Genomic DNA, 13,709 nt, shown 5'->3' with positions numbered 1-13,709 from the left:
CTAAGCATTCTCAGTAAACTATATGTTGCCCACTTATGTGATAAACTGGAGGATTGGATGGAGCGAGAACATGTCCTTACAGAAGCACAAGCTGGTTTCAGGGCAAACCGGTCAAGGCCTAGTACTCCAACATCTTGTGGAAAAATACACCTCAAGAAAAGGAGGATCCCTCTACGCAGCTTTCATAGATTTTAAATCAATTTAGTATCCCGAGATAGGCTTTGGGAAAAACTAAGCGCCTCAAGCATAGACAGACATCTACTGTGTCTTATCTGCAGTTTATACGAAAACACTCGGGTCCGGGTTAGGTGTGACCGACAAGGCCATTTATCCAAGGAAATCCAAACCTCCCATGGTGTTAAACAAGGCTGCGTCCTCGCGCCCACTTTATTCAACTTCTACATTAACTCCTTAGCAGGAAACATGGAGAAAGAAAATGTCCACCCCCCTAAATTGGCTGGTACATTTGATAAATTTAACTGCCGCTATATCTGAATTGTTTCTGTTGTGCCCAATTGCAATTCCGTGTATTCCTGTTGTGTTTTGTGATTTTCCTGATATTGTGGGTGACCCGGAGCTGGTCTGTGACCGTAATAATAAAATTCAGATTCAAATTCAAAGACCTGAGGTGCTAAAACGTTTAGGCAGGAGATTTACACCATGCAAAAAGAAGCACTTCGAAGTATAAGTCACCTTTCGCTCTCTACACTGCACAGTGTTGCAATGGCCGGGGGCTGGGAGGGTGGCTGCTTGTTGCACTCAGGTGCACAGCTTTTGTCTTCGGGAAGAACGCCATGTCTGCACCCATAACCAGAGGTGCATCTCTGCCTTGTGCCCAGGGTTGCAGGGCTTCGCTGAGGCACCGATTGCTACTTTTCATCAAGAAAATTCCCTGTTAGTCATGCTGTTTGCTTGGGTTCCTGATGCAGCATGACAATTCACAACAGGCCTCTATGTCAGGGGTGGGGAAGCCATTATTTCCCTTCCACACGAAACATTTTCGTCTGTAAATTTTTAACATATGCAATATTTGGTTGTCCTCCAGTAGGAGAGCCAGGCTCTCTTTAAAAATTATTATTTATCTTATTTACATGTATGTATGTATCAGAAAGTATAAGAACAGGTGCCAAATAAAATAAAACTAAATTAGAAGGGGATATCTCAGACTAAACATACAGGAACACATTTCTGCTCCAAAAACAAATATAAAAAATAATACCAGAAGATTCCAAGTAACACAAATAGGTTTAAATTATCGTGTACCTTATTACTCCAGTACATTGTGAAAACACACCATTTCTCAATACTGTTGTCGACTCTTTCTGGTTCTCACCATGTATGCAAGCTTAACCATGCATACTTTGTCCCAGATGTTAGTTAGCCATTCTCTCGTGGATGGCATTCTCATTTCCCCCACAGTTTTGACAAATATTAATTCTGGCAGCAGTTAAGTGATGTTACATTAATTCCCTGTCCTCCATTAGCAGAGTTTACATAACATATCTAAAGAGTAAAATTGGAGGAGCCCATGGGTAAAGTATAGCCCAAGCTATCGACCAGTGGGTCGACTCAGCCCCCTGCTAACTGTCTCCGTATTGTGATTCTGTGGAAGAAATCCCCACCTCAAGTTAACATAGAGACACTCAGACCCAACTTCTTGCAATACCCGCCGTCCAATGCCCTGCATAGCAAAACATGTTTCCTAAAGCAAAGCCCTCTGCTTGGCTGAGGACTTAAAAAAAAAGGGACCTGGCCTCTTGTTCTCTGCAAAATGCCCAGCATACTGATGGCCTCCTATAAATACGTAATACAGCCTTACTGAGCAGGAAGAGTATGGGTCGGGGCCAGGGGGACCAGGAAGCCAGAAAAAGGAGGCAAGCTGTCAAATTATCGCTGAAATGAAGGCGGCTATTGGAAAACGCAGGATGCCAAACACGTTTCAGTGTGTCGTCTTTATCGGGAGCAAAGAGATTTCTATTCCACTTATAGCGAGGGGTCATTTTGAAGTCAAAATGCTGTGGACAGCTTGAGTTCTCTAATAAATATCTCTGCAATCTTTTGGAAGTATAATCCACTTGAGTTCCTGTGACTGTTCTTTCGTTACCTACAATTGGGGGAACCTTCGCCCGATTTCCGCTGCGAAACAGAGCACATGTGAGCAATGAAGTTGTCTGCTGGCTTGTGGGCCTAGGTGCCTAACTGAACTCTCCTGGTTCTGATCCCTCAGGCAGAAAACATTGTATTGCTGGAACTGGATATGCCTAGCCGGACCACCCGGGACTATGAGGGCCCAGCCATTGCCCCCAAAGTACAAGCGGCTCTCGAGGCTGCTTTGCAAGAAGAAGATGAGATACAAGTGGACGCTTCCACATTTGAGAGTACATCCAACAAGAAGTCAAAATCCAGGTGAGCTTTGGTCGTTGGAAGGAGAGCAGACACACACACACACACAAAAAAAAAAATTCTGGAAGCCCATATCCTGGGTAGTCAAGTTCAGGCTGAATTTGTTAGCACCAGACCACTTAAATTGAGGGGATGGTTTCTGCACAGTAAGCAGTATTTGGTAGAGGTGAAGGGTTTTCTAAAATGTTTGAGAAAATGGCAGAGGCTTAGCATACCGCCCCGCCTTTTCTAAAAGCAGCCATTGAAGGTAAACTATTTGCAACAACTGCTTGACTGTCAGCTGGATACCTGGTTGTTTTCTTAAAACGGTGGTTCCCAAAGCGGGCAGTGGGATTACTTGGGAGACGCTAAGAGGCAAGGGGCGGAAGGGGTTGGTGGTGGTGTAAATGACAATCAGACTCTGAAAAGTTGGTATGACGATATCAAGCTCAGCACTTTTGTTGAATTAATGGAACTAAATGGTTTTAATTTGATTTTGAATAAATGTGCAGCAAATGGTTACTATTTTGAACTTTATTGTGCTGCTATCATCCTTAGTGGTGGGACGCAGGTGGCGCTGTGGGTTAAAGCCTCAGCGCCTAGGACTTGCCGATCGAAAGGTCGGCGCTTCGAATCCCTGCGGCGGGGTGCGCTCCCGCTGCTCGGTCCCAGCGCCTGCCAACCTAGCAGTTCGAAAGCACCTCCGGGTGCAAGTAGATAAATAGGGACCGCTTACCAGCGGGAAGGTAAACGGCGTTTCCGTGTGCGGCTCTGGCTCGCCAGAGCAGCGATGTCACGCTGGCCACGTGACCCGGAAGTGTCTCCGGACAGCGCTGGCCCCTGGCCTCTTGAGTGAGATGGGCGCACAACCCCAGAGTCTGTCAAGACTGGCCCGTACGGGCAGGGGTACTTTTACCTTTACCTTTTTATCATCCTTAGTGGGTTGTGAAAACTTCTGTTCTGAATGCTGCTTTTTTGTAGGGTGGGGGGCACAGGGGGCGAGTTTATGGAACCAAGGGGGAGGTGGTCCAGTTTTGGGGAGGAGCCACTGTCTTAAACAGAACAGCCTGGCCATCCCAAAGCAATGTAGTTGGTAAGGTTTGGTAGTAATAAGCCAATTCTAAAGCAGATTGTCCCACGAGAAGCCAATAATTCATCATTCAGCTCTACGAAATGGCTTTCCTTTATTTATGCTTGTTTTGAGAAGCTCTTTGTTCGTCACACATTCTTCTGTTTTCCAGGCCTAAAACGGGAAGGAAATCGGGTGGCTCTTCGTCCAGTCCATCTGGGTCTCAGCTCTACCCTCAGTCTCGTGGGCTGGTCCCCAAGTAAAGCCAGTTCCCTGCTAAGGTGTGGCTGTGCAGCAGCTTTGCCTTCCGAGAGCTGAGGCAAGCAAAGGACCTTCGGAGGGGACTCTGTGGCCAGGCTCCAAAGTGATTCCCTTCGAGATGAAGCGATGGCCCCCTCTGCAGCTGAACTATTGTTGTTTTTTGTCCAGCCAGGCATGTTCCAGGTGGACTTCCGTCATGTCCCTCTGGCATTTGGTCTCCAAGGGGAAAGAGACTTTAGTTAGGAAATCAGAAATGCATGAAAATACATTAGTGTTAGATGCAACAAGAAGCCGGGGGGGGGGGGGTGTCACCTTGCCATCTCCTGCTCCTCTTCCTCTCACAGTCTTCTTGCTGCACTTGGTTTCCCTGCCCTTGGGATGGAGCCCAAAGCCATCTCAGCAGAACCAGCACTCTGGGACTTGATGATGGTTAATAATCAAGTGAGGCTGAGAAGCGACCACTTGTGGCAGAAGATCCATTTCCTTTCTTTCCATCGAAAGACTGGCACCACTGGAAGGGTTTTTGGTTTATTCGGGGGGCGGGAAGGGGTACAGGTGGACGTGCCTCCAATCCACAGAGGAGCCGAGAGCAAAATGCACCCCACAGCTACTTAGACGTGTTTCCTTTTAGAAATGCAAGCCGAAGGAGGGCTTTGAAAACCTGCTCTCTCTCTCTTCTCTGGAACAGAAGCAATAGAAACTTAACAAATCCTTTGCCTGTTTACAAGGATTGGCAAGAGTTGTCCTAGGCGGAGCTCCTAGAGACTTAAGCCATGGCCGGCAAGGTCCACTCTGTGCAGCAGTCAGTGCTGTGCGCCAGGTGCCAGCTCCGCATTTAGCACTCTTCCTCTGCTCGCCATCCGATTTCTCCCAGTGCGCTCCACCAGGCACCTCTTTGAGGGAATGCTGCGGCAGTTCCTTCATTGTCTTCCACTGTCCGCGTGGCCTTCGTGACTTCTCGAGGCTGGTTTTGCTTTCCGCCGCAGAGGGGTGGAAGCCGAAGCGGTTCCTTGGCCGAGCGCTCTCCTGGACGCTGCACAACATTCCTTTTGTGAGCAGAGGCTTGTTTCAGACCAGAGTCGCCGCTTCTCACCTTGTCCAAAGTGGTAGGATCTTTCAAAGTGTTCTGAGCCCCGAAACTTCTGTCGGATGGGAATGGGGTTTAAGGTTTGAGTTCGAGGGGAAGGCACCACTGCCCGTTCCAGTGGCAAGGCTTGTGCTAGAACAGTCCTGCTTCTTCCGAGTCTCTTCTTTCTCCTCGCCCCAGTTCCAAAGCTGCCCTGTGCAGTGTTTGGGGCGCAAGTTGCTGCTGAATTGGGCCAGGTCAAAAGGCTGAAGAAGGTGCCCCCTCCGGGTATCGTTTTACGGTTCAGTTTGTACGTTTAAGATTGATGTATATTGAGAATTCAGTTGTTAATATTTTATTTTGGGGTTGCTGTTGACTGTTGTACTGTGAATATTTCCCCCACCACCCCACCCCACCGGCTTCCTCTCTGAATGTTTTAACGGCCCTCCTCTCCCTAGACCAGGGGTCTGCAACCCGCGGCTCCGGAGCCGCATGTGGCTCTTTTACACCTTTGCCGCAGCTCCGGGGCGGATACTAGCGAGGGGAGGAGGCGCATTGTGCGCCCCGACACTCCCCACTGTGGCGGGCGCTGTACTGGCTGTGACGTCGCATGGGGGCGGTGCGTGTGTTAGTCACGCACCGTCCCGACGTCACCTTCCCGCCCGCTACATTGAAAGGGGGCATGTACGCTGGTCACTGCATTGAAAGGGGAGTGAAGAACACACACACACAAAAGGTAACTTGTTAATTTAACGTTTATTTCTATGAGGAGGAGTAATTCTGAGGGGTCAAACAAAGAAATAAAAAAAAAGTGACAAAAAAGTTATTTTTATAATGACGAGTTTTGCGGCTCCCAGTTTGTTTTTTCTTTGGAAACGTGTCCAAGTGGCTCTTTTTGTCTTAAAGGTTGCAGACCCCTGCCCTAGACCCTGCTGTGGGTGCGAGTGTGCATGTAGGTATGTATGAGAACTTGCTTGGTTATAGGAATACTCTCAAATGTGTATGACCTTTGCCTTGTTGCCCTTATGTCAAACATTCTCTGAGCAGTCCTTTCCAGCTGCACTGACTCCATGGTTTCTCATCCACGCGAGTAAGGACAACCCAGACAGGCCATCCTACCAGCCCAGAGCTGTTCCAACAAGCCCCATTCCTTTGGATTCTGGGCTGTACGTTTCTGGAATGAGGCCGGTTTTTCTGTTTTCAAAGTATGACTTCCGTGGAGCTGTCTGGCCCCTGGCTGTTGCATTGGCCAGAGGGAACCTGCATCACCTCCCTTTCACAGTGAGATTGGCCGCTCTTGACAAAAAGCCTCCCACCCCCATCCGGTTCAGCTCCGTTGTTTTGATCTCCTCTGCTTTGTTATTTAAGAAAAGGATTGTACGGCTTAGATACTGAGGTGTGCTGGTTGTGAACCCAAAGAATCATTTAGGCAAAGGGACAGCGTCTGTGTGCATCTGTGGGTTCTGCCATTGCATTGGGCTTCTGTTGGGAAACGTCCAGGGGGGAGAACCAGAGGGGGAATATCCTAGGGGATGTTTTACGTGTAAGAATTGGGTAGGCAGGCCAGTGCCTCAAAGATTTCTCCAGGCTAGCTTGGAGAATCCCCTGGGTTAAGGATACAAGAGGGAGGAATGAGAAGCAGGAGCAGATAGACCCCTTTGTTTATAATGTGATTCTTAACTCCTCTCCCCTCTTTCCTGACAAGGGGCTCTTCTCTAAAACTGACAAACTGGCAGAATTAACCTGATACAGCTGATCTGCCTGTCTGAGGTCCAGCGTGAAAGAGAAACCCATTAAGGCCTAGAAAATGACGAGTGCAACCATGGAAGCTAGCTTGCAATGTCTTTGTCTTTCCTTTGATCTGCATAATTGGATTAGCTTTTTCTCTCCCAAACATAATTCAGCAAAAGTAGCTCTTGAGGTCCAGGGCCCAAACCTTGAGGTCCACGACCATTGAAGCAGTTTCTTCTAAAGCTTTATGTGAAACTCTTGGACACTGCTCAGAATTGTGCCAACCTTTCAGCTGGTAGGTGCACCCCATGTGTCGCGGCCATCGCCAACGTGGTGCCCTTGAGGTTTGGACCACAAGTCCCTCCAGGCCCCAGCCAGCACAGCTGGGAGCTGGAGCTCAGAACTTCTGAGGGGCACCAGGTTGGCAAATACTTTTCTAGGGAGAGTCTGTTCTGTTATCTGTAGACCTGGTCACAAGATGTTCAGAAAATCACTTTAAATAAATCTCTCTGCAAATTCGTTTCTGCTGTTTGTGGCATTAGGGCAATGTAACTGAGGTTGAAAAATAAACCACAAATCTCACGAGTGCTGTTCTCGCACAGCGGACACACTAGAAAAGCTAATGCAAGAGCCATCCATGATCCTATGACTGTGTAACACTGGTCAGCTGGGTGGGTGCTCAGCACCTTTGTACTGTGTGTTGGTGGCTCAGCCCTGAAAGGATGGGGTGTTTGTTGATTTAAATCTGTCCTTCTTTGACCCCGCAGATCCAATCCACTGGGTAGGACTCCAGTGTGACTGAAATGAATGAGAGCAGCACAGTGGTGCAAAGCCATTTATTTCAGTGGGTCTCACACAGGGACCGTACCCAGTGGAATGAACGTTAACTGGCGCAACTTGTCTTCTGAGAAACTTCCCAGACCTTTGGAAATAGGTCGTACATAGTTCCTTTTCTGTCCATAGATCTTACAGCTTGTATCTTGTTCTCTCTCTTGTCTAGGAATGTAAAAGTGCTCCTAAAGATGTGTAATAAATAAAAATTCAATTGGATTTATTGTATGTAAAATAATAATAATAATAAAGCCTCTTCCTTCCCCTCCTCATTGTTTTTAGTTACTTTTTTTCATATGCTGTTTCACATTCACAGGTTTTCTTTTGGAAAAGGTGTTCATACATTGATGGGAAACTTGAGTCTTAGAATTTTATTAGATTTCTAAACTCATCCCATATTTTAAGCCCTTGATCCCAGTAGAGTTCCTGCTGTTCCCTTTTGCCACCAGACTTTTTAACCAGTATGATTATATAATCATGTATGTGAATCTTTTCCCACCTGTTATTGAGGCCATTATTTCAGAAGGAGCAGGAGCTGGTAGTTTTCAACCTCACCCTGTCCTTCCTCCAAGCTTGCTGTTTGAGGTTAGGTAGGCACAACGAAAGAGGCAGCACTCTGCCATTTAATCCCAGTTCCTGAACGTGTGTGCGTGTGTGTTAGGTGGTCAAAGTGTCAGAAACATTACCTGGTTCCCACAACCTCTTTCGCTGGGCGTATTTAAGTACAGGCTACCTGCCAGGGGTGCTAGACCTCTCTGAAGCATTCTGCAATGCAGATATTAATACTACGCAGCTCGAAGGAATAGGATGAATAAAAGCGGGCTCCTCTTGGAATAAAAATTATCCAGACCGAAAAGTATGGTTCCAGAAAACGGAACTTTCTTCAAAACAGACTGACAACAATAATGAAACATTCAAACAGTTGCATAAAAGCATGTGCTTCTCAAGCCTGTTTTCTTTCCCAGTTTCTAACACTGCTTGGGAGCTGTGGTAGACGTAACGTCCTCTGTGTTGCATGAGGGTGACAGGAGTTCTGCTCATCGTGGCATTGCTGCTTCCTGGCTCTGGGGTAGGTCAGAGGAAGAGAAGAGGAAAGAGTGAGGGACCTTGCAAGATTACCTTTTCTCTAAACTGAGAAGACCCGGAGATTACAACCTTTCTCCATAGGGGAGGCGTTCCATCCCATGGATCATTTCAGTTGCTCTTTCCTGAACTTTTTCCCAACCCCGCAACATCCTTTCTGAGGTGAGGCCACCAGAACTGTGCATGGTATTCCAAACGCAATTGCACCATAGATAGGAAAAATTCTCCAAAAACCTCACCTTCAACTCTTTTTTAAAGCAGAGGGTGGGAGGTGCTTCAGAGAGCAATTTACTAACCCACTTCCTGCAGTGCCTAAAATTTCTCCCCCCACACCCCAAACCAAACCATTGTCATTTTTGCGTGGTAATAGCACAAATTTTATGGCCTACTCACATCTGGGTCTGCGGTGGTCGAGCTTGCCTCTGCAATGTGTGTGTGGGGGTGTGTGACACGGTTGCCCTTGACTACTAGCCCCTGCTCAGCCCCCCACCATGCTGGAATCTCAGCTAAAGCTTCTGTGACAGCCACCCACCCAATAGGACAAGAATTAGTCTGTCTTGTCACTCATGAGCCTGCTGCACTTAAGTTTTTCTATACAATAAGAACTGAACAGGAACTTCATGAACTTAAGAGTAAGTTGCCCACACATCAGCAAAAGACCAGGGCACTTTGCATAGATACCTGATCATCAGCAAAAGTAACAAAGGCAAAGCCTCCGAAAGGTTATTCAATGAAGACATCAATGATTTCTCCAAACCGACAAATAAGCTCACAGATATCCTCTGCATCCATGTCTTCGGTGCAATCCAGCACACCTTCCTCAGATTTGAAAATTCCTCTGAAGTTGGCTGGTGCCAATGCAGAACAAAAGATTAATATTATTTATGGAATTTTTTATATTAAAAAACAATTTTAAAGTAATTTAAAAGAAGCAGTACCCTCTTGCTGGGCAGCCGCAGTCCTTATGAAGCCTGTCAGGCCCCGCCCTGGGCCAGGTGGGGAGAGGCAGGAGCCGGGCCCTCAGACTCTCAGCAGGGTGGTCCTTGCTGGGAAGCAGCAGTCCTTAGATTTTAATTAATACAAATGTTTTTGTCTAGCTCTTTTAATAACCAACATACTGCATGCAGAGTTGTGTACACACATATCTGCTCTCTTGTACAGAAGCCCTTCCGCTATGAACACATCACACATTTCCGTGTGCCTGTGCAGTAAAAACACCGGAAACAGAACTTATGTCAAGCTTAGAAGACACTCCGTTACTTATTTTGAGAAATGGGGAGAAAAAGAACAACCATCTCTGGATTCATCTGTGCTTCTGAACAAACACTGTGAGAGATTAACGTGACACTTTGGCTTAAATCGCAAGGAAACTTCCTTGAGGTTCTATTTCAGAAGCTGGGATCGAATGTGGCGCTCCAAGCCTCTCTACCATGACTTTCATCTGTGCTTCGTAGTCGGCAAATCTCACCAGACCGATCCGTTTCTACTGGCTGGATCTGCAATCAGTCATCACCTAGGGTCAGGAGAAGAGATGAGATGGCTGTAACAACAATGGCATTGCACTACCAATTACGTACCAATTCTACCCAGCTATTTCATGGGTTGAATTTCAAAATGAAGTAGTGCGAAAAATAGTGTCTGATGATTTTCAGTTGAAGGTTTCATCCTGCTTTCATCATCTTCCCTTGCTGACAGCCTAGAGACCAGGCTCCTCTGTCCCTCAACAGCCATTCTGTCTGGCAGCAGCAGAGGGAGAGAATGGAGAGAGAGCCACTCCATGAATTCTGCCGAGAAACCAACTCAGCCATGTAACTTTCGGGGTTCTCTCTCTCTCGACTCAGATTTAGACAAACAACCCCAGCTACCAGCATGAAAAGGTCAGAACTCTTCCTTTTTTTTACCACAATGACTTCAACTGACCAAACTCAATACCGAAACGGACTAAGACCACAAATTGAGCTGAATTCTGAAACAGATGCAGTTGCTCAGTCCCAGTCCCTTGCTTCAGTGGCCCCCAAGAAAAGACTTGTTTCCATCATGGGCTGAGTGAACCACAGCCACTTAGTCCCAGCGCCAAGGAAGACAAAAGTTCGAGGGCAGCAAATGTTATCTCAACAATCCTGTTCCCAAAAAGAAATTTCTGTTCCTGATACCAGGCTCAGATACCATTTTTTATGGTTATTTATTTATTTTTGGGTAACTTCAACCGTTCTTGCAGTGGGTGAAGTGACATCTCTTAAGAAACCACAACAAACAGCAGTTACATTTTGATGCAGTTACATTTTGAAGGGTAGTTACGCCAGATAACTGGACCCTGAGAACTGCTCCAAATCTGCTGAAGAACTCCTCCAGTTCGCGCTCGGACGTTTCCCATGCGAGCCCATAAACCACCAGGTCAGCGGTACCAAGACATTCTTGTTTCACATCCATTTCCTTTTTTCTCCAATTCTTGCCTAAAGATAGATGTGTCCGTCAAACATAGTCAGCACTTTTAAAAATAGCTAAACAAATATTCCCGTTAGTTGCACTGAAAAATTTGAGTGAAGCAGATCATTCTTGAGCTACATGAAACTTAATCCTAGGTTCCTCTGTGGGTTTAAGGCTTTTAAAGTCTTTCATTCTTAAGTACCACTGTGTTCAAATGGGGCCAATTCCTTAATAACTATGTAGGATTGCAGCCTTGGGGTGTATTTGTTTTGTTTTGTTTTGTTTACCAATTGCTCCCACTTGCATTTGGGGGGAAGTTTTATTTGAATCCTTTTCATCTTTAAAACTACTGTTAGGAGTGTCCCATATATTTAAAAGATGAAAAGAAACCGTGTAATTTAGTTGATCGATGAGGGGTCTAAAAATAAAATATGCCCAATTGCCTAACAATTTGAGCAAGTTATAGGGCTTTGGAAATCTAGGACAAACTAAAAGAAAATAGATTATCCGTATATAGGTTTTCATAGTCAAAGAAACCATAATTCTTTTTTTAAAAAAGAGCAAATACAGCACATAAAAACAAGGACTGAGCCATTTCAGTGATCACAGGAAACTGAAGCTGCCCAGGCAGTACACGGCACAGGGAATACTTGCATCACCTTTGGGATGATCACAGAATCAGAGTTGGAAGGGACCTCTGAGGGTCATCTAGTCCAACCCCTGCAATGAAGGAACCTCAACTCAAGCAGCCGTGATAGATGGCCATGCAGCCCTCTCCCATAGGAGAGCATAAGGCAGCCAGTTAAATCTTCTTCCTTTCATTTATCCCTATAAAAGTAAAGGCTAAAGGGACCCCTGACCATTAGGTCCAGTCGTGGCCGACTCTGGGGTTGCGGCGCTCATCTCGCTTTACTACAGCTTCCGGGTCATGTGGCCAGCAGGACTAAGCCGCTTCTGGCAAACCAGAGCAGTGCACAGAAACGCCGTTTACCTTCCCGCCGGAGTGGTACCTATTTATCTACTTGCACTTTTTGGTGTGCTTTCGAAGTGCTAGGTTGGCAGGAGCTGGGACCGAACAACGGGAGGTCACCCGTCACGGGGATTCGAACAGCCGACTTTCTGATCTGCAAGTCATAGGCTCTGTGATTTATTAGGACACAAAAGCAATACCCTCATGTCTGGGAAAGGGAAAGTAAGGCAGAAGTAAGAGGCAGGGCTGGCTTTAAGGGCACAGCAATCTGCTCTTTCTTTACTCCTGAGCAAGAACTTCATGTCTGAGAGGCAGCTAGGCAGCATCTTACGCACCTTAACATGCGCAACACATGCACAGAAGTGGGGGCAGGGCAAGATTTCCACCCCCCTACTCTGAAGTAAATAACCCCATTGGTGTTTTTTGCAGCGTCTGAGGAGCTTGGTGCTTTGCAGGCTGTTGGGCAATTGGCTGTGGCTGCGAGGGAGAGGGAGAGAGCTGGGGCAGAGATGGTTTTGCAGTGATTGTAACTGTTTTGCAGGGTGGCATCTCTGCAAAACCGTATCTGCAAAACCGATCTTTGCCTCGGCTCTCCCGTGAAAAACCATTACAATCCCTGCAAACATTTCATTCCCCCCCCCATTTTTTATTAATTTTCCAAATTTAAAACATAAAAGAAAAACATTACCATATAAAAAAGACAAACGAACAAACATATATCCTAACTGTTAAAATTCCAATTATCATTATTGGATGACTTCCTCGAGTCCCCCTAGCTGAGTTTCCATATAACTCATTGTAGCGGTTTTCCAATATCCCTGCAAACATTTCAAACGATTTCTCGGTACACCCCCCGTCACACCCGTGCCCAACATACACGCATGCACGCTTCCACATGCTAAGCTTTGCAGGCTTCACGGACTTTATATAATAAACTGTACAATGATTCTAAGAACCTGGGGGTGCAGAAAGGCTGCCCCTGGACCGGGAGGCTCCTTAGCGAGGCCCCGTCCCCCTATCCTTGCAGCAAGCAGCCCCCCCAGAGATGCCCTTACCCGCAAGCAGGATTCGAACGCAGGACCAGCCGCCCTCTCCCTTCCGTGGTTCCCAGCAAGGGGGAGTCCGACGCGTTTGCTGCCTGCGGTGCTACTTATCTCTCCCCCCATTTCTTTGTTTATTGCATTTATATCCCCCCCCCCATCTCCAGATGGCGCACCTGGTTCTCTCCCTCCTCCACGTGTCATCCCAACAACCACCCTGCGAGGTAGGTTAGGTCGAGAGGCAGCGAAGGGCCCCCGAGTGAGTCCCACGGCCGAGAGGGGATTCGAACCCAGGTCCTTAGCCCGACACTCTAACCATTATGCCACACTGCCGCCGCCCCTCCGTGACATGTGGGCCGGCCCCTCATAACGCGGCCAGGGTTAGGGCTCTCCCGCCTCTCAACGCGGGAGCTGGGAGCGTTAACGGGTTTGCGCGTTCACACGAGGGCTGAACGCGCGAGTACCCGGATGTCTCGGCCTCTTGCCGGCCTCCCCCTCCCCGCTTGGCGCCGCTGCCCATCATGCACCGCGGCAGCCTCCCCGCAGCGTCGCCAGCGCCGGAGCGGAAGCCCCCTCCTCTTCTGGGCGGGAGAGGGCGCATTCTCCCCGCCGCGGCGCCTTCTGGGATTTGTAGCCCCGACGCCCTTGCCGCGCGTGCCCGCCTCCACTTCCCCGCTCCGCTCGCCAAGACTACATCTCCCGTCGGCCCGCGCGGCTTGTTTTCCTTCAAACCCCCCGAGCGAGCCGTCTCCCTCCCTCGCCTCCTGACAGGGCTGCTGACAGGATTGTCCCTCGCCGGCCACTGTTCGGGCCTCCGTCACCGCCTCGCCTCTCGCTCCGTCCACTCCC

General features: G+C 47.8%; 1 protein-coding gene and 1 long non-coding RNA gene across 2 annotated transcripts in view; one reads left to right on the top strand and one right to left on the bottom strand.

Annotated features, from left to right (window-relative positions):
* The window catches only part of KIF3B (kinesin family member 3B), a 28,329-nt gene extending 20,721 nt beyond the window's left edge, over positions 1-7,608 (top strand). Inside the window, exons 8-10 of the mRNA XM_083744245.1 lie at positions 2,228-2,406; positions 3,624-5,243; positions 5,705-7,608. Of these exons, the coding sequence (XP_083600371.1) occupies positions 2,228-2,406; positions 3,624-3,714 (270 nt within the window). The 3' untranslated portion in view covers positions 3,715-5,243; positions 5,705-7,608. The remainder of the gene's footprint in view (positions 1-2,227; positions 2,407-3,623; positions 5,244-5,704) is intronic.
* A 572-nt stretch (positions 7,609-8,180) lies between these two features.
* Positions 8,181-13,278, bottom strand: LOC310847219. The gene is made up of 5 exons (XR_014565672.1): positions 13,037-13,278; positions 10,737-10,876; positions 9,362-9,936; positions 9,105-9,271; positions 8,181-8,404 (listed from the first exon to the last, which is right to left on the bottom strand). It is a non-coding gene; the product is annotated as an uncharacterized lncRNA (long non-coding RNA).
* Between the last annotated feature and the right edge of the window lie 431 nt (positions 13,279-13,709).

Source organism: Podarcis gaigeae (assembly GCF_964106915.1).
Source record: "Podarcis gaigeae genome assembly, chromosome: 6".
Lineage (NCBI taxonomy): Eukaryota > Metazoa > Chordata > Lepidosauria > Squamata > Lacertidae > Podarcis > Podarcis gaigeae.
The sequence above is the reverse complement of the archived record's forward strand: the minus strand, read 5'-3'. Positions and strand labels throughout refer to the sequence as shown.